The 24,580-nt window shown below is 43.7% G+C and overlaps 1 protein-coding gene and 1 long non-coding RNA gene across 2 annotated transcripts in view; one reads left to right on the forward strand and one right to left on the reverse strand.

The window, feature by feature from the left end:
• Positions 1-692: 692 nt before the first annotated feature.
• LOC142390399 (uncharacterized) lies at positions 693-1,947 on the forward strand. The gene is made up of 3 exons (XR_012770458.1): positions 693-752; positions 1,481-1,666; positions 1,753-1,947. It is a non-coding gene; the product is annotated as an uncharacterized LOC142390399 (long non-coding RNA).
• An 18,539-nt stretch (positions 1,948-20,486) lies between these two features.
• Positions 20,487-24,580, reverse strand: part of LOC142390047 (cryptochrome-1-like) — a 29,370-nt gene continuing 25,276 nt past the window's right edge. The window contains exon 15 of the mRNA XM_075475389.1: positions 20,487-24,315. Within this exon, the coding sequence (XP_075331504.1) occupies positions 24,310-24,315 (6 nt within the window). The 3' untranslated portion in view covers positions 20,487-24,309. The remainder of the gene's footprint in view (positions 24,316-24,580) is intronic.

Genomic DNA, 24,580 nt, shown 5'->3' on the forward strand with positions numbered 1-24,580 from the left:
GCTTAGAGCGCAAGTTTACTTTTATTTTCCATTTTTTTCTTCTTCCTTGTCAAATTTCTGTCGTCATCTGGTATAAGTGATACAATTGGCTATGAATCGCGCGCAAAGCAGCATGGGAAATACCTGACGTCATTTGATAGACATTCGTAGGGCCCAATAAACGGCTCTAGGCGTTCGTAAACCACGCCTCAAATACGAGAAAATGCACACCTAGTTCCCAGACCACCATCTCATCGAGATTGTGGACGCGTCAGCCAGGCTAGACAAGTAGGAGAAATCGAATGAACACCGGCCTCCCATCTTACAAGAACCAGCCTGGAGCTTCCAGCGGTCACACGCGCATTCAATCCGCTCTCCAGCACCCATCCTCGGACACATGCTCCTCCATGACTTCCTTTTTCCAGCCATGATTCGCGCGCTTGCTGCCCGGTGTCAACTCGTTACGTTAGCTAGCGAGGCAGAAGCAGACGTCCAGAAAGGAATCAAGGGAGTAAAAAATAAAATAGCTACACGTAGTTTTAAAATTATTTTTGCACATGTTTACATTCATAAAATGGCCAAAAATGAACATTATAAGCGGATTTCTGAGAGGCGTCTGGCTGCAGACCTGCACTGTCAGGACCCATGACCTGCACTGTCAGGACCCTTAGTTGCAGACATGCACTGTGACTTCACCTGCACTGTGAGGACCCGAAGCGACAAGCGAGGAGCACGTATTTTTCGTTCCCCATTTGAACTGTGGAGACGACGAGGTGAGTAAAAGTCGAGTGAAAACAACTTTCTTTCATACAAAGAAACAGAAACAGTCTTTATTCACTGGAACGTTACGTTGCACACTATATACTCTAAAGTTATATTAATTTTAAAGAATCAGGTTTTTTTTTTAACTTTTGGCTAGTCTTCAGCGTTGTTATCGTATCGATAGTGCTCACTTGTATAATTTTGTTTGACTCATTACGACATTATTTGTCTCTTACAGATGCATATTTCAATAACTATATACTGTAAAGTTATATTAATTTTAAAGAATCAGGTTTTTTTACTTTTGGCTAGTCTTTAGCGTTGTTATCGTATCGATAGTGCTCACTTAAATGCGCCATTTATATATATATAATTTAGTTTGACTTATTACGACATTATTTGTCTCTTACAGATGCATATTTCAATAACAACCGTCGGCACTACGCCCAAAATCGAACGCTGCACGTCATGTTGCAAACTGTTTCACTGCCCTCTGTGCCTACGATTTAAACCAGCAAAATTGTCCAAGCTGCAGAGCCACTTAGAGGCACATACAAAAGGTGGCATTTTATTTACAGGTAAGCATAATGTATTTGTCTGTTTGATTGTACTCATAAGTATTAGCCAACGCTACTAACTTCTGGCAGGTTGTGGTTTGGTTTGTAAAAGGGTAAAAGGAAAATGAAGGGAATGTAGGTTGCAGTGAAGAACATCTGACACCTCACTTTCTGTCTTTTAGAAACCTATCCCAGTCACTAAATCCTGGCAACTGGACAGAGAAAACTGGACTACAAATTCAGGTAAGAGTATAAAGTATGTATAATGCATGTATTCATATTAATAGTTGAGTACTCAGGAAGAAGAGCAGCAGGCAGAGGTCTCCAAGAGAGCCAGACTTGCTGATGTGGACACACCAGTGGAAGGCGTAAGCTTTTGCACAGTATCTATTGGTCAGATACTGTTGGTGTGGCAGCTATAGTACAGACATCTTTCTTTCTGTCTTTTCCATAGGACTCGGTTGAAGATCGCATTCTTCAAAATTGCAGACATGCAGCAGAGTGGGCTGAGGCCAACAAACCACTGTTGTCTGCCAGAGTGGACCTGCCTGACGTTCTGGGCATGGGGGAAGAGGAACAGGCAGAGGCTGCTCTACAGTATGGGAGGTTGTGGAACGAAGAACTGGACGAGGATGAAAGAGAAGCGATCCTGGAGTCTTTCAAAATGATATTTCACAATATTAACGACATGTTGATATTTTGTGAACAGGTAGTCGACAAAAACAAAGATTTTTTGTCATATTGTGAATGTTTGACTGAATAAACACTACAGAACATTTGATCATGTTGTGACTTGGTGTGTTTTTTATGTTTTCTCATTGATCCGTTAATAATTTGACTAAGATTATACTGTAGATATCAAGAGTTAGGGTACTATTTAGTGGTACTAAGGTGTTCCAGCAGCACAAAAACATAATTGGCATAGACATAGAACCAAACATGAAATTTATGGTGGTTAAGGATAAAAATACAGAATAATACAACAGAAAAACTAATTGAAATAAATATATATATATAAAGAGCAGTGCGATAAAGTCAAAATGAAATGATAATGAAATAGCAGTGACTTACTCTATAGTACACAATAAAATGTACAGTATAGGCCTATGGCATCTTGTGAGATGTTGGCTTATGAATATGAGCCTAAGAGAAAATGTGTGCAGTGACCAAACAAAAGTTTACAATACAAATAAAAACAATAGACCGGGAATTGATAGATTTTATGTCGTACTGTTAACTAATTAATTCATTTGTGAGGACCTCTTGAAAAATATAGCGTTTAAAATCGTTTAAAAATACGTGCTTCCGATACACACGCTTTTATTTTGAAAGGCTTCGAATCAACTTCCGGTCCTCACAGTGCACTTCCGGTCCTCACAGTGCAGGTGACGGTCTGCAACAGGGTCCTGACAGTGCAGGTCTGCAGCCAGACTCTCTTGGGATTTCTTGATCACTATAAACGAATTATTTAAACAGCATTTGTATAGAAATGATTCCGTCCCAAGCCTTTTGATCTATATAAGCGGTTGATTACTATATCCGTGACCACTATAAGCGGTTTCCACTGTATATATATATACTATATACTTGTGAACTGTAGTCCAGTTCTCTTCCATTCCTAAAATCAGCATCGCTGTTATTAATTAATGTTTTTATATAGAAGAGAAAAATTGTGTATTTATTGTGAGAGAGAAAAGCCGCTGCCTCGTGGATAACGTAACTTTCATAGGCGCCTTCCACTTATTCAACATGCTCAAATATACGTCATGTTTCAGACACCCCATTTGTGCATGTTAAGCTAATTGCTTGTTAATACGATAAGTGTTTTATTACTTTGCATGTCTTCCAAAAGAGAAAATAATCAGGATTTTGAGGATGTTACTCATAGTTACACACCAGCTAAGACGCAGGGTAGCAAAACATGGGCGTGAAAACTAAACTTAGAAAATCGTCTCGGCGCATGCGCAAAACCACAAAGTAGCAATTCTCGACAAGTAGCAGAAATCGACTGAACACCTGCAAACTTCTAAGCCATAAAAAAATGCGACTTATAGTCCGGAAATAAATATAGTCCAATAAATTTGGAGGCCTGGTTGTGCTTCAAAGAGGGATTTGTCAGTGAAATTAAGAAATGAAATTTTGACCGAAGCCGAACCTCTCTAAAGCAAAGAAAAGGTAATCCCACTCAACGCGGTCAAAAGCCTTTTCCGCATCGAGTGAAACCACAGCCTCTGCACCCATATGTTGAGAGGGAGTATGCAAGATTGAGCAGTCGACGTACATTACAGAAAGACTGTCTCCCACGGACAAAGCCAGTTTGATCCTTAGAAATGATGGAGGGAAGAATCATCTCCAGTCGAAGACCTAGGGCATTAGCCAGAATCTTAAAGTCCTGATTTAAGCCTGATTTATGGTCGGTGACGCAAGACGCAACGCAAGCCCTTGCGCGGTTGCAAGCCCCCCTTGCGTGCTTGCGTGTGTCACCTCAATTTTCTAAACTTCACGCAAGACGCAAGCGCAAGCCACTGTCTACATCACATCCGGCGGCGTGTTCATCTTCCGGTTTCATCCCCTAATAAAAGACTGCTGTTTTCAAACGCCAAGGTAGAAAGCGAAGAAGAAGAAGAAGAAGAAGAAGAAGAAGAATTTTGATTTTTACAAAAACATTTATTCACATTTTAACATAATACATCACACTGTGTCAATCTGTAAAACAGGATAAATTAGTGCTCAAGAAAAGGTGCAAACTGCAGTTCATTATTAACATCAATGGAACAAAGAATATCGTTAAAACACCAGATGCTTTTAAAACGTTGGAGGTCGTCTGTGAGTTTGTAAAAGTAAAACTCCAGCCTCAGTCTGCACCTGAGGTTGCAGCACCACACAGAGGCCGCCTCCTGACCCGCTTTGTCCGTCACTTTGTTCTTTCTAGAAACATAAATAGCCAACTTAGCTTCACCCAAGATAAAATTTAAAAGCTGAAACTTCTGTTTGTCTGTTTTTTTATATCCTGTGCCATAGATAAAACGTGTGATGCTAAAAGACTCATTAAATAGGTTAAACACTGTGGTTAAAAGAGTGAAGAGCACTGTGAGTCTCTGACACTCGCTAAAAACGTGATAAACTGTCTCCCGAAGGAGACAGAAAGGGCACTGGTTAGACACAGCCGGGTTTAAAACAGAGATAAAAGCATTGGAGGCGATGGCACCATGTAAAATCCTCCACTGGAGGTCGGCAGTCCGTTTCTTTATGGGAGGCTTGTAGAGAACCCGCCACTGTGGACCGGCTCCATTGGCTCCCAACCTGCCGGTCCACACGGTGGGCTCCCTGTCGCAAAGCCCCCTCCTGTTGAGCACTGTCACACAGAGGTGGTAGAGAGTCCTCCTTCCAGCCGTGCAGAAGTCGATGCTCCCGGGGTTCCCGAGTAGAGGCCCACTGAGTTCCCCAAGCTGGGGACTCACGTTGACCCCAGGAAAAGGGTCTCCAGGGTCCGGCTCCACCCCTCTGCCGTAGTCCAGGAGGAGGCCTTTCTCCTTGCCAGAGAGCCTCCGCCTCCAGAGCTCCAGTACCCGCTCTGCCACCCTGGCGGACCTGATGCCGAGGAGAGAGCCCACGGCCTGCGAGTCCGTCAGCGCCGGCCCCGCAGTGTCCACCAGCTGCTGGAACACCAGAACCTTTCTCCTGCACAGTGCTGTTCCCAGTCCAGGCGTAGCTCCGCTGGACACGTCCAGACGGGCCCCGTGCACCAGTGGCTCCTGCAGCAGCCAGAACAGGGAGGCAGAGCTTTGTCGCGAGTCAAGTTTAAAAAGGACCCATGACTTAAAAACACTGTGATAAAAAGGAGGCAACCCGTTTAAAGTTAATAAATTGCAATCGGTTAAAAACAGAGCAGCATCCAGTCCCAGGTCACCTGCACGTTTAAAAATGCAGCCGGCCACTTCTCTCCACACCAAGTCCGCCGGACCTGTTAAAAACCTTTGGACAAACTGAAGCCTGAAAGTGGAGGCCCTGCTGGCCAGGTGGATGAGGCCCTGGCCCCCCTCCTCTCTCGGTAAAAACAGCACCCCCTGTGGCACCCAATGCCGACCATTCCAAAAAAAGTCGACAATCTTTGCTTGTACCTGAGCCAGTAGACCTGATGGGGGGTCCACGCAGGCCAGGCGGTGCCACAGCAGAGATGCTACCAGGTTGTTCAGCACCAGCACTCTACCCCTGTAAGACATCTGGGGGAGCAGCCATGTCCATTTTTGTAGTTTGCCTACAACCTTTTCTGTGACGCCCTCCCAGTTCCTCCTGGTCATCTCCTCACACCCGAGGAAGACGCCAAGGTATTTCAGCCCCTCTCTGCTCCATTGCAGGTGCTGAGGGAGAACTGGGAGGCCATCACACCATCTGCCCACAGCAAGGGCTTCACTCTTCCTCCAGTTCACCCTCGCTGCGGACAGAGTGTTAAAGGAGGCGGCTAGTTCAACTAAAATATCTACTTCTCTCTGGGATCCGATCAGAACAATGACGTCATCTGCGTAGGCAGACAACACAATGCTCTGTTTAAAACCAGGTAAAAGCAGGCCATCTATGCGTGTGCGAATCTTACAGAGGAGGGGCTCCAGGGAGAGTGCATAGAGCATCCCAGACAGAGCACAGCCCTGCCGGATGCCTCTATGCACCCTGAAAGGAGCACACAGACTGCCGTTGAACTTCAGCATACTCTCAATGTTACAGTATAACACCCGGATCTTGGCTATAAAACCAGCGCTGAACCCAAACCTCTCCATGGTTTTCCAGAGGAAGTTGTGCTCAACGCGGTCAAAAGCCTTTTCCTGGTCTAACGAAATGAGACCAGTATCAATGCCCAATGAGCTGGAGACCTCCAAAACATCCCGAATCAGGTAGACATTGTCTACCATAGACCTGCCAGGTACACAATAGGTCTGATCCCGGTGGATGACCTGCTCCATAGCATTCCTCAGCCTGTTCGCCAAGGCCTTGGACAGGATTTTATAATCTGTACACAGGAGCGACACAGGGCGCCAGTTCTTTATCTCCTGAAGGTTGCCTTTCTTTGGCAGGAGGGTGACAGCAGCCCTGCGACAGGACAGTGGCAGGGAACCCGAAGCCAAGCTCTCGTTAAAAACAGCTAAAACGTCGGGTGCTAAAATGTGCCAGAAGGCCTTATAAAACTCGACAGTCAGACCGTCGATGCCGGGAGCCCTCCGTCCCTGCATGCCCTGCAGAGCAGCCTGCAGCTCCAAAAGCTGTAAGGGCTGCTCCAGCTGTGCGCTGGTCTCCTCCAGCTGTGCGCTGGTCTCCTCAGAGACCTGAGGCAGCTCACCACAGAACTCCTCAAACAGTGCATCATTTTCCTCGTATGCACTCGCATAGAGGGATGCGTAAAAATCCACAGCTCGCTGTCTGATATCTGCAGTGTCAGTGAGTTCCTGCCCTGTGTCGGAGAGCAGAGAGTGGATTACCTTGGCCTGACCTCGCTTCTTCTCCAGGCCGAAGAAGTAGCTAGAGGGAGCATCCATCTCGGAGATGTTTAGGAACCGGGATCGGACCAGTGCACCCTGCACCTTTGTGTCCAGCAGGTTGGCCAGAGCCATCTTTTTAGATTTGAGGACTTCAATACATCCTCGATTTCCTGTGGAAGTGGCAACTGTCTCCAGTTCCACGATCGCAGTCTCCAGGTCCTGTATAGATCGACAGGCATCCCGTGTAACATTGAGAGTGTACTGCTGGTACAAGAGTTTTATTTCAGTCTTACCATGGTCCCACCACTGCCTGAGACACGTAAAATCACCCTTCCTAAGTCTAAAAATGGCCCAAAAATAACTTAAAGCTTCTTTAAAACCTTTATCAAACGTCAGCGCTGAATTAAAATGCCAGTACGCACTCCTGGGTAAAACATTCTTTAGAACAACATGACATAAAACCAAAGAGTGGTCAGTAAAACCGACTGGCATGATCGTACAGCCCTTAAAAACATTAAAATGATGTTTAAAACAATAAAAGCGATCAAGCCTGGCCGAGGAGATCCTATTGTCTGTCAGGTGGGACCATGTGTACTGCCTGCAGTCTGTGTGCGTCCTTCTCCACACATCCACCAGGCCGTGGGAGCAGACCAGCCGCCTCAGAGCGAGCTGGGAGGCTGGATGAGGCTCTGCATGGTTACGGTCTAAAACCGCGTCTCCAGTACAGTTAAAATCCCCCCCCCAAGAATAAAAAATCCTCCGAGCCACAGCAGTTCAGTCTGTCGTTGACCTGATTAAAAAAGCTCTCCCTCCCTGGACCATTGGTCGGAGCATATATATTTACAAAAAACAGTGTGTGGTGTTCAAACTTTGCTTTGATTAAAAGGCACCTCCCCGGTACAATTTGCTCGACCTCCAGAGACAACGGAGTGAATGTTCTGGAGAAGATGAAGCCTACTCCTGCACTCTGAGTGCTGTGATGGCTTAAAAACACTTCACCTTCCCACTCCCTGTTCCAGTCTGCCTCGTTGCTGCCATCGCTGTGGATTTCTTGTAAAAACATCACATCTATCTTTTTTCTCCGTGCTGTGTCAAAAACCAGAGCCCTTTTTCTGGCCTCCCTGGCTCCGTTGACGTTTAACGTCCCCATTTTTAAAATGTTCATAGTAAAGGAGATGTTAAAACTAAAGACAGTAAAATGGAGAAGTAAAACCAGTTCTAAAACCCTCATCATTAAAGTCCGATTTGACTTCTCACTTTGATCATGTGTTTCCTTAGTCTGTAAATTTCCCGATCAGTGAGACCTGAGGAAGCTTTGTGCTGAATAAGGCGTCTCGCTGAGACGTAAAACTTTAGCAGATCTGGAAAACGCTGCTCTAGCCGCAGGCCCTTCATGCCCTTAGTCTGGTGCAGGAAGGTCTGGAACACCTCAGCAGGATACAGGTCACCCTCCTGACTGGCGGTTGTCTGACTGAGAGACAGCTCGCTGCAGTCAGACACACCGCCCTCGCTGTCGCTGCTGCCTGCGTCGCTCACTCCAGCCTCCAGCCGGCCGGTTTTACAGCCCCCCACAACCTTCACCACATTTTTGCGTTTGCTACGACGTTTTACAGAAACAAAGTTCTCCCCAGACTCACAGGTCTCCATGAGTCCAGCTTCAGCAGCTAAAGCACCTGGACACACTGCAGGGAGGACACTCACCTCACCTGCAACCTGACCCGTCTCACACACCTTACCTGTCTCACACACATTACCTGCCTCACACACCTTACCTGTCTCACACACCTTACCTGTCTCACACACATTACCTGCCTCACTTACCTTACCTGCCTCACTTACCTTACCTGTCTCACACACCTTACCTGTCTCACTTACCTTACCTGCCTCACACACCTTACCTGTCTCACACACCGTACCTGTCTCACACACCTTACCTGTCTCACTTATTGGACCCGTCTCACACGCCTTTCCTGTCTCACTTATTGTACCTGTCTCACTTATCTCACCTGTTGCACTTACCTTACCTGTCTCACACACCTTACCCGTTTCAGTTGCCTTGCCTCTAACTTCACCCCTCGCGGCTCACCCCCCGCTGGCTCTGTGTCTGCCCCCCCGGACGCCCAGCCGCGGCTCCATCAGAGCCGGAGGCGGGAGCATCAGCCCCCCGCCCCGCGGCACCAGGAGCGGGCCGCCCGGCAGCCGCGGCTCCACCAGAGCCGGAGGCGGGAGCATCAGCCCCCCGCCCCGCGGCACCAGGAGCGGGCCGGCCAGCCGCCGCGGCTCCACCAGAGCCGGAGGCGGGAGCATCAGCCCCCTGCCCCGCGGCACCAGGAGCGGGGCGGCCGGCCGCCGCGGCTCCACCAGAGCCGGAGGCGGGAGCATCAGCCCCCCGCCCCGCGGCACCAGGAGCGGGCTGGTCGGCAGCCGCGGCTCCGCTGGAGCCCGCCGGAGCGGCGCGGCTGGGACAGGCTTTAATCAGGTGGCCCTCTGTGCCACAGCCAAAGCACTTCATTGTGGAGGAAGTGGCGAACAAAGTATAATCGAACCCCTCCAGACGCACAATAAATCTCAGATTTAACTCCCCAGATTTATCGTTTAAGATCATGTGTAGCTGTCTGCGGTGAGACACCACATGTGTTAGCAGTGGGGACTTACAGCCCGACAGCACCTTTCTCAGTGGGGAAACCACCTTCCCGTGCCTGGAGAGTTCCTTAATTAGGAACTCGTCACTAATAAACGGGGGCACGTTTGACAGAACGATCTTCGAGGCCGGCTGCGTGAGCGGCATCACCGGCTCGAAGATCCCATTCACTGTGACTCCCGTTTCTACTAGCAGTTTAACCTGCTCCACCTTCGCCACAAACAAGACAACAGCCTTGTTCATGCGGGCAGCAGACTTAACAGAGCTGTGCCCGATCACCTGCCCTACGGCCAGTGCCACGTCCTCCACGCTGCACAGGGAGCCGGCACCTACCCTGATGCCGTGCTGCCTGGACAGCGCGGAGAAGCCGCCCGCCGCCATTGCGGCTTCCCAGCAGTGCTGGGAAGCACACCCAACAAACGCTACAAAAAAAAAACTAAACTAAACTCACAACACACAAGACAAAGTACTCAGAAAGACACAACTAATGAAACATTGAAACAAAGAAAACCAAGAATAGAGAATAAAGATGACAAAAAACACTTTTTCTCTCTCTTTCGCTCCGCTCTTCCTCTCACACACCTCTCACTCGAAGAAGAAGAAGAAGAAGAAGAAGAAGAAGAAGAAGAAGAAGAAGAAGAAGAAGAAGAAGAAGAAGAAGAAGAAGAAGAAGAAGAAGAAGAAGAAGAAGAAGAAGAAGAAGAAGAAGCATGAATCCACTCGAAGAGAGACTTGCCGAAGAGGTCCTGGCGGTGAATTTCCTTTCATCGTAGTAGGCTTGTCATTGAAAAAACCCGCTACTCCACCTACTGTCCTGGCGGTGAATCGCCACGCAGCACACGCAACCGCCGACAAAGCAAAATGAAGTATAAACGTCTCGAGCCATTAACGCAAGCGCAAGGGCAGTTAAAAGAAGTATAAATCAGGCTTAAGGAGGCTTATAGGACGAAAAGAAGAGCAGCACTGGGGATCCTTGTCCTTTTTCAAGAGGAGTGAAATAGTGGCATGATACAAAGTCGGCGGAAGAGTTTTTGATTGAAAAGATTCAGTATACATCGCATGCAAAAGAGGAACTAGTTTGTCTGAAAATGTTTTATAAAAGTCGGCTGGAAAGCCATCCGGCCCTGCCGCTTTCCCACTTTGCATTGAAGCGATAGATTTTTTTTATAAATTCAGGGGTGATAGTTTCTTCAAGAAACTAAACATCCTCAGGGCTTACTATGGGAATATCCAGATTACTGAAAAAAATTGATAAATTGTTCTGGGTCAAGCTGAGATTCAGATGTATAAAGACTTGAATAAAATTTCTTGAACTCATTGTTGATGAGTTTGTGATCGGAGGTGACAGAGCCAGAGCCAGTCTTTATAGAAGAAATGGTACGAGAGGCAGCTTTTTGGTGAAGCTGATGGGCTAAAAGTCTAGTAGGTCTATCCCCGTCTTCGTACAATTTTTGGCGAGATTTAAGTAATGATTCTTCTGCACGCTGAGTTGTTAGGAGGTCAAACTCTGTGATCTTATCTTTAAGGAGCTCGGGAGTAGGGTTTACCGCATATTGCTGATCTAGACGGAGAATGGAGGAAGTGAGGTCAGAGATTCTGCTTTTGCGACGTTTATTTACATGAGCTGTGTAAGAAATAATCTGTCCCCGCAGAAAAGCCTTCAAAGCTTCCCAGCGAATAGATGAAGAGGTATCAGCCACAGGATTGGTCAAAAGAAACGTGTCAATTTGGTTAGAGACGTATGTGACAAACTCAGGATTGGAGAGGAGAAGAGAATTAAAGCGCCATGACCTATTTGGGGGTCTTTCCTGTAAAGCGAGCTCAAGTTTGAGTTTGTGAGTGGTCTGAAACAACAATACCTTGGTTATCACAGACTGCAACAGAACCCAGTAAAAAAGCGTCAATAAAGAAATAATCAATCCGTGAAAACGAATTATGCACAGAAGAAAAGAAAGAGTAGGATCTGGAGTTAGGGAATTTAAAACGCCAAGGGTCCACATAGTTGTAGGTCTCCAAGAATGATTTAACTACCTTAGATGATTTAGAGGCAATATATGGTTTATTGGAGGAACGATCACGAGTAGGGTCTAGAACTAAATTGAAATCACCACCAAGGATTAGATGGTGCGTGTCTAAATTTGGTATAGAACTAAAGAGGTTATTAAAAAAATTGACATCATCCGAGTTAGGACCATAGACGTTAACCAATGCAAGGGCTGTATTATACAAGGTGCCAAAGACCATCACATAGCGACCATTAGGGTCTGAAATGGAGCTGGATACAGAAAAGGGAACATCTTTATGGATGAGAATCGCAGTACCTCTGCTTTTAGAATGAAAATAAGAGTGGAACATCTGCCCCACCCACCCCTTTCTGATCCTAAAGTGGTCTAACGTACGAAGATGCGTTTCTTGCAAAAAGGCAATGCCTGTTTCCATGTGTTGAAGATGGTCAAGTACCCGCTTTCTTTTCACAGGATTGTTTAGACCGTTTACATTCCAGCTGACCAGATTTGTATGTAATTTTCTAGTGTTTACTGGCATACCGTAATTACCTTTCACTGAGGTGAAGAAACAGCGGCAATTGGACCTGCGGGGCGGGTGGGGAGGGGGAGGGGTGGACGGAGACACAACAACAAGAAACATACCAAAAGGAAGAAGAAAAAGAAAATTACAGGGAATACTAACAGATATTTGATACAGATATGAAACTAAATCAGATGGGAGTTTATTGCTATTACATGAAAGTTTAAGATTTTACCAGACTGATGAGGCAGTTTCAGTGGTGAAGTTTAAGTTCTAAAATCTTGTTATCTGTACCTAATTCCTGGTAAAGATCTTTGATGGTTTTCCATATTTGCAAAAGGAAAAACAGGCAAGCAGATGGAGGCGGTGCAACAAAGCAGCAGAGTGAGAAAGAGTGACAAAAAATCATCACAATTACTGCATGGAAAGGTCATTCCACATGACTGTTTTGTATCCTTGTATTGTTGGTTGTTGAGTTCAGGTACAATGCAGAATCTCCAACTTTAATGCATGCAGATAAGGACTCACTCAACACTCACCCACACAAATGGAAAGCAGACCACAACACTGTTTTACTGTTTGGTCACGTAGTAACAAAAATACTGTTTGTTATTTGTGTTACTGAATATCCATGGATCCAGTGGCAAAACTCAAATAATTCCAATCATCAATATATAAGAGTATTACTCCTGGTGTGTATTAGTCACAAGAAAGCATAGAAACAAAGAATCACTTCTGATATTTTTATAATGGAATACAAACCCAGATCTCTGCAGTAATACAATGGTGCTGATGACAAAGAAGTCAAAGATTAACAAAGTATAATATATAAATATATATAAATACTCTTAATGCCATGGTAAGAATATCATTGGGTAATCTGTTCTGTATCAGCTGTACTGTGTATGTGTGCATGTGTAAGATGAAACACAAATGCTCTAAATTCCGAGGACAAGATCAAGATGTATCCCTAACCTTAACCAGGTGGTTATTATCTGGCCCTTTTCAATGGTATTTATTGCCCCATTTTCTTTTGGGAAGGAGAAATAAGCTGATAAGTTGTGCCTGAATGTAACCAAACATTGTTCGTGGCACACTGAGATCTAAAATTGTTATTATCTTTATGATTCTTATGATAAGGATGATAATTATTATTATAATTATTATGCTCTTATCAAAAAATATTATCAGTTGGAGTAATCAATGGGTAATGTTAACAGTTTTGGCTGTTATGATGACACATATACAAATGAGCATGTATTGGTCACTTTTACTTGGTCTGATTTGAATTACGTAAATTTCTGCTCTGAGGGAGTGGCAAATCATAGACATTGGGCCTCATGCAAGAACATTTTCATATTTTTATTCTAAATTTCTCTTACTTTTTTCGTACAAACACGCCACGTCAGATTCAACAAACGCTCTTAACTTCGCAAAAAGTGTGTAAACAACCTGCGTAAATGATGAATGCCACCCATGCGTATTTAAGTTCACGTGCATGAGGATAGTAGATTTGCATATTCCACGATCAAAATGATACCATATAAGGCAAGACTTCCTCTCTCCTGTGCCAGGAAGTGTTGAGTGTTGAGTCATGAGAATGGCATCAAGGCACAAAAAGAACAACTTTAGGGGCTCTGAGACTGAAGTTCTGATTTCAGAGATCCAGAAAGGAAAATCTGTAATTTTTAGCAGTGTCAGCAGTGGAATTACGGGACCTGCTAAAGCCAAGAAATGGGAAGTTATTACGAGTGCTGTTAATTCTGTGTCACCTGTGGTTCATAATGTCACCGAAATAAAAAAGAAATGGTTTAATATGAAAATAGCTTAAAAAAAAACGTCTAGCCATGGGCAGGCGCTCGATGACTGCAACTAAAGCTGTGCAACCAGTTATTGCCTCATCATGATGGCACTTTGATGGGGTGGTCCATGAGGGGGGTCTTCTAGCACCACACCTTCTGGTCTGCCTGGGCTGGTTCAGGTGGAGACCCTCGTTCATGGCAATATTGTGCAAATCTGGCATGCCTTCTCTGGGCTATAGAGCAGTTTGCCCCCACCGCTGTATGGAGACACACCCACCTGGCCTTCAGCTCAGTGCGCTCCACGACAGAGGCACGGGTGTTTTGATGCGTATATGTGTCTCGTGCTCCGATTATGTTTCTCAGTCCAGCCACGGCATGAGAGTCCCTCTTAATTTGTACTTGTTGGACAGCGGTGTATGGGAATGTGATGTATCATGGGTGATAAACTGATGAGAGCTTTGATGACCAAGGGGAGGACACGACTTACAGAGGACTGGGACACCCCCGATCTGTCTCCAATCTCCCTCTGAAAGGTTCCTGTGGCCAAAAATCCAAGGGTGGATAAAAGCTGCATATTTGTAGCACCACAGTTCTTGGCAATCTAAATCGCGATGTCAGCCATTCGTCTGTCTCCACATGGATATCTACACGGTCTCTTCCAAGAGCCTGACGCGCTAAGGCATCCAAAAGTAGCAAGACAGCCGCTGGTTACGCTTCCCATTGACCTTGTTATATACAGATTCAATCCATTAGTCAAGCAAACTTGATTTGAATAACAGCGGACTACTTTAGGAAACTCCTACGACAGGTCTGGATCACTCGTAAATTCTGTTCGTACCTGAAAGAAAACGTAAAATACGAAAAGATTGGTGAATGCGCAAATTTTCTTAAATCACTGGTACGGACGACTTAAGAACAAATCTGTGCGTACGAACGGTTGTTGCATGAGGCCCAATGTCTCTAAATCTTGCCTAAACTTAGTGCGGGTTTAGGTTTTAGCGTGGGTTAAATATGGTTTAAACAAAAATAGATACTGTATGTTACATATTCAACTATTTACGAGGAATTGTGGTTTCAAAAAACTTTCCTGCTCCAGGCTAACGTGATTAAAATGAGATAATACAGAAACTATCAAGCCTCCGATTTTAAGTGAAATGAACTAGTAGAGGAGTAGCCTACTGCAGCAGTCAGTCTGTAAAGTGTTTTATCAATAAAACTGCCTTGTCTTGCAGCAACGAGCTGCTGGTGTATTAGAGTTAGTATGTTTTTAAGGGGTGGATTTTATGCTCTCTGTCATGTTTATTTGGTAAGGCAGTGGCTCAGTGCAGTGGGCTGCCCTGGCAAACATTCCTCAGGCCTGTTTGGAAGCTATTTGGATCAATTAAGGATATGTTGTCAGTTGTCAGCAATAATAAATCTTAAGGAAAAGTTTTCCAGCTATAGTATTCACTTAAATTAACAATGACAGATACAAAAAACATCCATCCATTTTCTATACCCGCTGGATCTGTTGGTTGGGTCGTGGGGGGGCTGGAGCCCATCCCAGCGGTCCTCGGGCAAGAGGCAGGGTACACCCTGGACAGGCCGCCATCACAGGGCCACACAGAGACAAACAAGCACACATGCTCACACTCACTCCTATGGACATTTTAGAGACACCAATGAACCTAACATGCATGTTTTTGGACAGTGGGAGGAAGCCAGGGTACCCAGAGAGAAACCCAGAGTTGAACCTGGAACCTTCTTGCTGTGAGGCGATGGTGCTAACCACCACACCACCGTGCAGCCCAGCTACAAAAACAATGAAATATTATTGAGCACCAAGCCCTCGCTATCAGACAGCCCGCTTGATGTGCGTTGGCTATGCTTTCCTCATTGCCATCATCTCTTTTGACAAAAACAATCATTAATCATTTATCAATAATCAAACCAGGCAGAACATACAGGTTGCTTGTCACCATGGTCTACTTTAGGGTTTTAACTGGGGCTGTCATCAACCATGACATCCACAGCACCCCAGACACTACGATTGAAATGTTCAGTGTTTATTCTTTTACTTAAGTTTGACATTTTCATACATATCTTTACAAGTGGGATGGCTGGATTTTATATTCCTTCTGGCCAGTGAATGTCTCGGGATGCCGGATGCTGGATGAGCTGGAGAGTGCAGCTGGCAAGAGGGATGTCTGGGTTTCCACTTCCGGACCCGTCGTCTCCTAGACCCGACCTCAGATAAGCAGAGGATAGTGGATGGATTGATGGAGATTAAATTGGAGTTTATACAACTGGGTCATTTTGTACCTTGAAAAGACTTTTTTTGTGAATTGGCACAATGAATATGAATAGAATTAAAGGGACAGTTTACCTCTTTTGACATGAAGCTGTATGACATCCCATATCAGCAATATCATTTATGAACATCTTCTTACCCCCTGCTGCGTCCTGTGAGCAGAGTTCCAGCCTCGTTTTGGCGTTGACGAAGGTAGTCCAGCTAGTTGGCTGGGGTTTAAAAAATAAAGCATTTTGCTTCTCAAAACAATATGCGTTCAACAGAGTAATACATTTGCATCACAAAATCGTTCTCCAGGAAAAAGTCAGACCTCACAATCGCTTGGCCCTATTTTCTCTCCCTTCGTATCACTGCTTGCTGTGTAAACTGTGCAGACTGAAGTGCAGACTGAGCAGTCCCCTGCTTCCGAGCAGCAAACACCGGAAGAGGTGCGGCTATCGGCAGGTAGCTGTACGCATTGATATGAAGGGAGGCAAAAATAGCGCCAAGCGATTGTGAGGTCTGACTTTTTCTGGAGAACGATTTTGTGATGCAAATGTATTACTCTGTTGAACGCATATTGTTTTGAGAAGCAAGACGCTTTATTTTTGTGGCCCCAGCCAACTAGCCGGACTACCTTCATCAACACCAAAACTCAGCTGGAACTCTGCTCACAGGACGCAGCAGGGGGTAAGAAGATGTTCATAAATGATGTTGCTGATATGGGATGTCATCCAGCTTCATGTCAAAAGAGGCGAACTATCCCTTTAAGTGAATGAAATGAAAAATACTTAATTTATCCCAAAGAGAAATATATGGAGCTAGCCCTAACTACAATAATATGATCAGAAAAAAAAAAAAAAAAGTGAAAGTGGGATAAAGAAAACAGTCCAGCTCAGGTATCTACCCCAGACATTTTCATTGGCTTCGTCATTAGGTTTAAAGTTGTGATTTTCATAGATATTATTTCACATAAAATGTTGTAACAATATTTATGTCCATGTAAAGATGATTTACAACAACGCTGGTCATCCTCTGATGCTATTGCTAGGTCAGTTTATCCATCAGCCTACATAACTGTTAGCTTTATGGGCAGAGTGACTTCAAAACTGTAAGAACTGAACAATTTTGTTGTAAAATGTCAGCATGTTAGCACAGCCACGTGAGCATGCTATCATCTACTGCTCAAAGGATACAGCCAAAGAACATGGCTCATAGTTGTTGATTCTCTATTATACTCACTAACAACAACTAAGTGGGATCATGATGAGTAAAGACAGCATTGTGTCCACAAGCTTCATTCAAGCTTTAAACTTCAATAAAATAGAAACTATGTACACTTATATCGTTCCGTTATATTTGTTTACATGCTGTTGTTGTAGGGTTTTTTTATGTGCTTGCATTGCTTTGACAATACAAAACCAGACATTGCTGCCAGCTATGCCTCTCTAAACAGAGATCTCTCTCCCTCCCCTTTTCCATCTGACCACATCTTCCTCTTTGCTATTACTTTCAGTCATCTCTATTTCCGACGGCTTCTGGCAGAGGTTTTCTGTTAACTCTGATCTTACCTAGTTTACCAGATGAAATATAAGCAGTGAGTGAGTGAGTTGAATCGTTTTTGAAAAGAAGAGGTGAATACCGATGTGACTGTTGTAGTTGCATCACTGTTTTGCATCATCATTTTTATACTAAATTATATATATAAAAAAGAGATTTTCATCTACTTCCATGTTATGTCAGGAATCTAATCTGTATTTAGATATTCCATTATGTGATTACTTTATTTCCAAAAGGAAAAATCCTTACCTGGACTGCAATATGTTCAAGCTACAACCTACTTTGCATCTGCTGACTAACAAACAAAAATCTTTTGTGGTTAAGGCTAACAGTACAAAGGGGGTAGTGTGTATTTTCATGTGTGTTCTCCTCGTGAGTTTGGAATTTTAGTGAGGACATTTGTGCACTGAGAAACCATTTTCATTAGAGCTCACTTCTAAGGACCATAGAAAAATTGAGAGTAGGTTTAACAGTAAAGTTTAGAATTAGGTAAGGCTTAACCCCGGAGCAGTAAAGCATTTGACTGTGAAAACGTAGATGTCAATAAAAGTCCTCAAAAGTATAGAAAGACAAAAGTGTGTGTGTGTGTGTGAGAAAGAGCAGGAAATGGGTAAACTGTGTGTGTGCAGAAATGAAAACAGGATAAAACGTTAGACTTTCAGGGTGTGGGAAGTTTTTACCATGTAAGAAGTGATAAGAAAATTTGCTGTATTGATAGCTTAATCCAACAAAGTTGACATAAAGTTTACCACTTCAACAGTGGCATGTTTAGTGACGAATCAATTAATGTCAGCAGATACACTGTATTGCCAAAAGTATTCGCTAATCTGGCTTTACATGCACATGAACTGAAGTGACATCCCCATCCTTAATGCAGAGGGTTTAATATGACGCCGGCCCACCCTTTGCTGCTATAACAGCTTCAGCTCTTGTGGGCAAGCTTTCCACAAGGTTTAGGAGTGTTTATGGGAGTTTTTGACCATTCTTCCAGAAGCTCATCTGTGAGGTCAGACACTGATGTTGGACAGAAGGCCTGGCTCACAGTCTGCGCTCTGATTCATCCCAAAGGTGTTCTATCGGGTTGAGGTCAGGACTCTGTGCAGGCCAGTCAGGTTTTTCCAAACCAAACTGGCTCCTCCATGTCTTTATGGAGCTTGCTTTGTGCACTGGTGCGCAGTCATGTTGGAACAGGAAGGGGCCGTCCCCAAACTGTTTCCACAAAGTTGGGAGCATGAAATGGTCCAAAATCTCTTGGTATGCTGAAGCATTCAGAGTTCCTTTCACTGGAACTAAGAGGCCAAGCCCAGCTCCTGAAGAACAACCCCACACCATAATCCCCCCTCCACCAAACTTTACACTTGGCACAATGCAGTCAGACAAGCACCGTTCCCCTGGCAACCACCAAACCCAGACTCCTCCATCAGATTACCAGATGGAGAAGCCTGATTGGTCACTCCAGAGAAGGCGTCTCCACTGCTCTAGAGTCCAGTGGCGGCGTGCTTTACACCGCTGCATCCGACGCTTTGCATTGCACTTGGTGATGTATGGCTTGGATGCAGTTGCCATGGAAACCCATTCTATGAAGCTCTCTACGCCCTGTTCTTGAGCTAATCTGAAGGCCACATGAAGGTTGGAGGTCTGCAGCGATTGACTCTGCAGAAAGTTGGCCTCTATGCACTATGAGCCTCAGCATCCTCTGACCCCGCTCTGTTGTTTTACGTGGCCCACCACTTCCTGGCTGAGCTGCTGTCGTTCCCAATCGCTTCCACTTTGTTATAACACCACTGACAGCTGACTGTGGGATATTTAGTAGTGAGGAAATTTCACGACTGGACTTGTTGCACAGGTGGCATCCTATCATGGTACCATGCTGGAATTCACTGAGCTCCTGAGAGCGAGCCATTCTTTCACAGATGTTTGTAGAAGCAGTCTGCATGCCGAGGTGCTGGAATTTATACACCTGTGGCCATGGAAGTGACTGGAACACCTGAATTTAATTATTTGGATAGGTGAGTGAATACTTTGGGCAATATAGTGTATGTAGAACATCATTTTCCCATGGTATACTTTTTAATGTCATATGGTCACCCTCTTCAGTAACAGCAGCTCAGTTGCAACTCAGAGTAGAATCTATGCCAACAGATGTTTGATGTGTCTGTCTTGTAACACTCATACGCCAGTGGTGGATTATTGAGCTCAACAAATTGCTTTTTATAAGGCTTTGAAATTGGTGAAACTATATTGCCACATCAACTCTAAGGTTTGTCTCAGGACTTTCTGAAAGCCACACATCAAGTCTCTGTCCTTGAGCTGCCCAATGGAAAGCCCAAACTCCAACCCCACCACTGCCTGGTGCACGCTCAGGATGGGGGATTGGATCAAAGAGAAGTTTAGATGCAATCTGTTGGTTGCCTCAGCTAGGCAACTTCTTTTTGAATTGGCTTTGTATGAATTGGACTAATTATGAAATCTAATTAATTTAATTTGATTGGATTATGATTTTATTACAATGACTTTGATGGTAGTTGGCATGAATTGGATTGTATCTTTAAAGTGCATTGAGATGACATTTGATGTGAATCTCCTATAAACAGAAATTCAAAATGTATATGTTTGTCATTGAATACACAAAAGAAAGTGTTGGGAAACTGAGGGGAGCTGAACACTTTGTCAGGGACTTTCTTATCTGAAATCATTTGCTTCCTACAGTTCGTGGGAACAAGACTTCCTGACATAGAAACTAAACAGAAACTAATATTTTGTTGGAAATGTGTCGGATGTTTCCCTTTTGGAGGGTGGCTTTTGTTTCTGTTTATCACACAAAACGTAAGCTGTTGATGCAAAGCACAAAAAGTCTGAACAGTGCATTCGCTCATTTGCATGAAGCTGAAAACAAAACGCAAAGCACATTGAAAGATGTCAAGTTGTAACAATTTTTATTTCCTGTCATGAAACTCAATCAAGCACAAGAAACGCCTTTCACAACACAAGGAGAGACAGAGAAAGAGCATAATAATATGGAGATGATAGATGGGATGCGTTTCTCCTTTATGTCACAGAAGGGAAACAAAAAACACACAAAAGAAACATGACAGAATAAAACTCGCTTGTTTTTTCCATAGTGATAAAAGTTACGAAAAAGCTAAAAACGTTCAAATCCTTTTGAGAACATACAGAATTGTAATACAGAGACACTACATTTCCCCTCCCTCCCATTCATGCTTCCCCCTCCCCAGCTTTGCTCCTGAAGCCGAGGGCAGTACCGGAACCTTCTTCCAGGAGCAGCAGCCAACTACAAACAGCCTCTCCAGCTCTTATTGAAAACTTAAACTTACTTACAGGAATAGGAACCATAATGAAAGATTCACGCGTGTGTATTTGTCAGTGTGTGGGAAGCATTTTGCATGAAGCATGCCGTTTGTGAGGTGTTTTAGCGTCTGTAAGAGGCTTGCACTGGAATGTAATTGATGATAAACGATAACAAATGTGTCTATGCATCTAAAATTGATATTGCGGTTATACCATTCCAGCTGTTTGGCATTCTGGGCATGACCATCTCTAAAAGGCCATCATTGTCAAAGATCGACAGGAGGTTTCCAGCACTCGTCTGTAAAGTTCATATCAAGCCATCAGTGTTGAATGGGTGTGTGGGTGTGTGTGTTTGTGTGTGTGGGATGTAGGTACGACTGTCAGCAGGAGAGGCTGTTGGGTGTATTTCTAAGGGGGAATCATACATTCTCTGGTTGAACTCGACTGCATCCTTCTGTGCAGGAGTAATGGTGATGGTGGAGGGTGTTTTATCATCTTTCCATTGTTGTTGTGGGACATTTTGATTCATTTCTGTTTTGTTTAATATAAACCATTGTATCAAATTGTGGCCACTATTCCTTTACCCTTTTGAGTTTAGTGAGATCTCAATTTAAAAACTAATTGAGTTGCAAAATGTCACAAGCAGCCATACATCTACACTGTTCAAGTCCTTGTCCAGTAGTTTCTGATCTTCATCAGGAGGGTACATCTAATTCTGAGGAATGTTGGTTTCCGTTTTGGTGACAGAATAAGGCTCACTTAGATGCTGTTGCCTGACTTTTTCGTGTCGACTCAACTTACATTTTTCTATCCTTTTTGTTTATAATTTTTTTTTTTTTTTAAATAAGAAATCTTAGAAAAATGTGACACACGCGAGAGGAGATTGCAACCAACTGCCTGCGTCTATGCCCTCAAGTTAACTCTGACCATACAGTGTGTTATTTGGTTGTTCAATGCGATGCACAGAAAAAAACTTTACGACACCAAAGAAGCCTCAGAGATACTCTAAAGCCATTTGTTTTCTTGATGTCAAAGGGTCAAGCTATCAAGATATTTTGGGGGGGACAAAAAGGCGAAAATGTGACTGACTGGGCCAAAAAACAAACAAAAAAAAGGGCATAAAGTCACCAGCTGTGAACTGTGTATGTACACTAATAATAAAGTGGGGAACGATGAATGTGAAGATGGACAGATAAAAATACTTTAAAGCTTTTAGTTCCAAATTTAAACCATCCAAATGTGGAAAACCTGAAAAACTCCTGATTCTCTTTTACAGCTGCAACACTACATGTGCACCTCTGATGTACACACAAGTGATTTCATTCCAAAGAAAAACTGAAAAAAAGTTACTCTTCTGGTCGTAGATCTGCCTCCTAAAGTTTGTTTTCTTGTGTCGGCCTGAATGATCTGAGGAAAACTATTTAATACTGTAAACATGTTTGAAGACCAAGAATGGGTCATCTCCCTCATGGTGGTGGTTTGTTAACCAATATATATGCATGGTTAACAAACCACCACAAGCATTAAAGCTGCGGTCGGCAACTTTTTTTTGGTCATATTAGCTTAAACTGCCATGGGATTCTGGAAGTAGAATATTAAATAGGCTGTTTAGGAAAAATAACGAAATCTGTAGCTCCCTCTAAAGCCTGTAATCATGCTTGCAAAAACCGAGCGCTCCCGGCTGTTTTTAACCAATCAAGTTAGGGTGGAGGAATCCTACCTGTCAATCACAGCTTGTGCACACGCTGCTGAGCGTGAGTCTGCCCCAGCTTGTGTGCGCACACACTGGTGTGAACTCACGTGCACAACCTCGTCCACAGAGGGGGAGGGGTTTGGGGGGCGATTCGGAGCTTGTTAGAGGTTGGGGGAGGGACCTGAAAGTTGTATCAGTTCGAATTTTCCGACTTTAGACTCGGAATTTTGAAAACCTGCCGACTGCAGCTTTAATATATATACATATATACATGCACAGTATCTCACAAAAGTGAGTACACCCCTCACATTTGTGGGTGTACTGACTTTTATTGCCAGTGGTTTAGACTTTAATGGCGTGTGTGTGTTTAGTCATTTTGAGGGGATAGTAAATGTTATAGAAGCTGTACACTGACTGCTTTACATTGCATCTAAGTGTCAGAACTTCAGTGTCCCATCAAAAGATATAGGAAAATATTTACAAAAATCTGAGGGGTGTACTCACTTTTGTGAGATACTGTGTGTGTATATATATATATATATATATATATATATATATATATATAAATAAATGTATATTTATGTGCAGACACTGACCAGAAAACTTTGAATCACTGTTCTTAGCTGCCGATACAAATCATACAATCTTTTACACTAACCATATGGCAGCATAAGTCAACATGAAATCTATCATGATTTTTAGTATCTGAGCTTTGAAGATATTGTTCTTTCTTACCATTTGGAACTCAAGTATTTGACAACTTTCTATCAACACGCAACCTAGTCACAGAAGTTGAGGAATGAAGCATCCTTTAATCTGAAATGAAATCCCTGAAATGACCCACTTGGTTGTCCTCGTCAACAGATGCACACTGATAACTTAAATCATATGAATATAAATAACATTAAAACCTGCACTTCATTTTTGGATGTCCAGATTCTTATCATCTAGGAAATAACTATCTAACGGATTTATTTACAAGTTTTGATCAAACTAATAAAAGAAGAGTAGAAAAAAAAAAAACTTTAAACAGCACATTTCAACTGTGAGATCAGACATTCCTGGAGTGGGACTGATTGTTCGGGTTTACAGGTGGTGTCTGATTTACTCCAACTACATCGGAGATGAAGCACACAGAGTCACATGTTTTAGTCACAATAAATGTATAAAAGGTTTCTATGGAGACCCTGAAACTATCAACCTGGTTTTGTCTTGGTGTAAGCAAGAGCAAGCAAAGTGTTTAATGCTTAAGACTAAATATTCCATTCCTTACATTTATAGCTGCTCTTCGGTGTCTGTACAGTTTATACTGGCTGGTGGTGGCAGCAGTCTTAAGACAAAGTTGTTGTTTTTTTAAATTTCTAACATTTTTTTTACAAATAAGCTGTAGGTTTGAGGTGTTTTGTTTCATTGCACATTCTTCTAATGTCATACCTGTTTGTGTTCAACTACAAGAGGCCAAAGGTCGCGACTTCTTTTTTGCCCCACTCCAATTTAAAAGCCCTTAAAAAAAATAAAAAATAAAAAATTGTGTACCGAGCCAAATTTCACATTTTCACCTTTGAGTTCTACCCCAGGGAGTTTCTGACACAAGACTTTTAGTTGCACTGTAATTGAGGAGCAGCCGGTCATGCCTGGAGCTGCGGGCGATTGGAGCACAGCTGGCGACGTCGGGCTTTCCTCCATCTGCTGGGCAAATGGCGCCTCTAGTGGCGAATCACCGTCTCTACTCCACCAGCGCTAGGTCTGCAAGGACGGAAGCAGAAGAGATACAAGTTGTGTTCAAATGTTTGTAGAAGTTTTAAGTAAATAAAACGGCTTCAGTGAGGAATGTGTGCGTCCATATTTCCTGCTGATTCCATAAAGCATTGTTTTGCATAGCTGAGGTGCTGAATTTTAAAAAAAAAGCTGGTTTTGTATTTTGTTTTATTGTGAACAGCTTCATGACATCCTGACATCCCTCTGTTGTCAACAAACAGTGAAATTATGGAATATGTTTACTTGGTAGCTG

This window comes from Odontesthes bonariensis, chromosome 10 (assembly GCF_027942865.1).
Source record: "Odontesthes bonariensis isolate fOdoBon6 chromosome 10, fOdoBon6.hap1, whole genome shotgun sequence".
Classification (NCBI taxonomy): Eukaryota; Metazoa; Chordata; class Actinopteri; order Atheriniformes; family Atherinopsidae; genus Odontesthes; species Odontesthes bonariensis.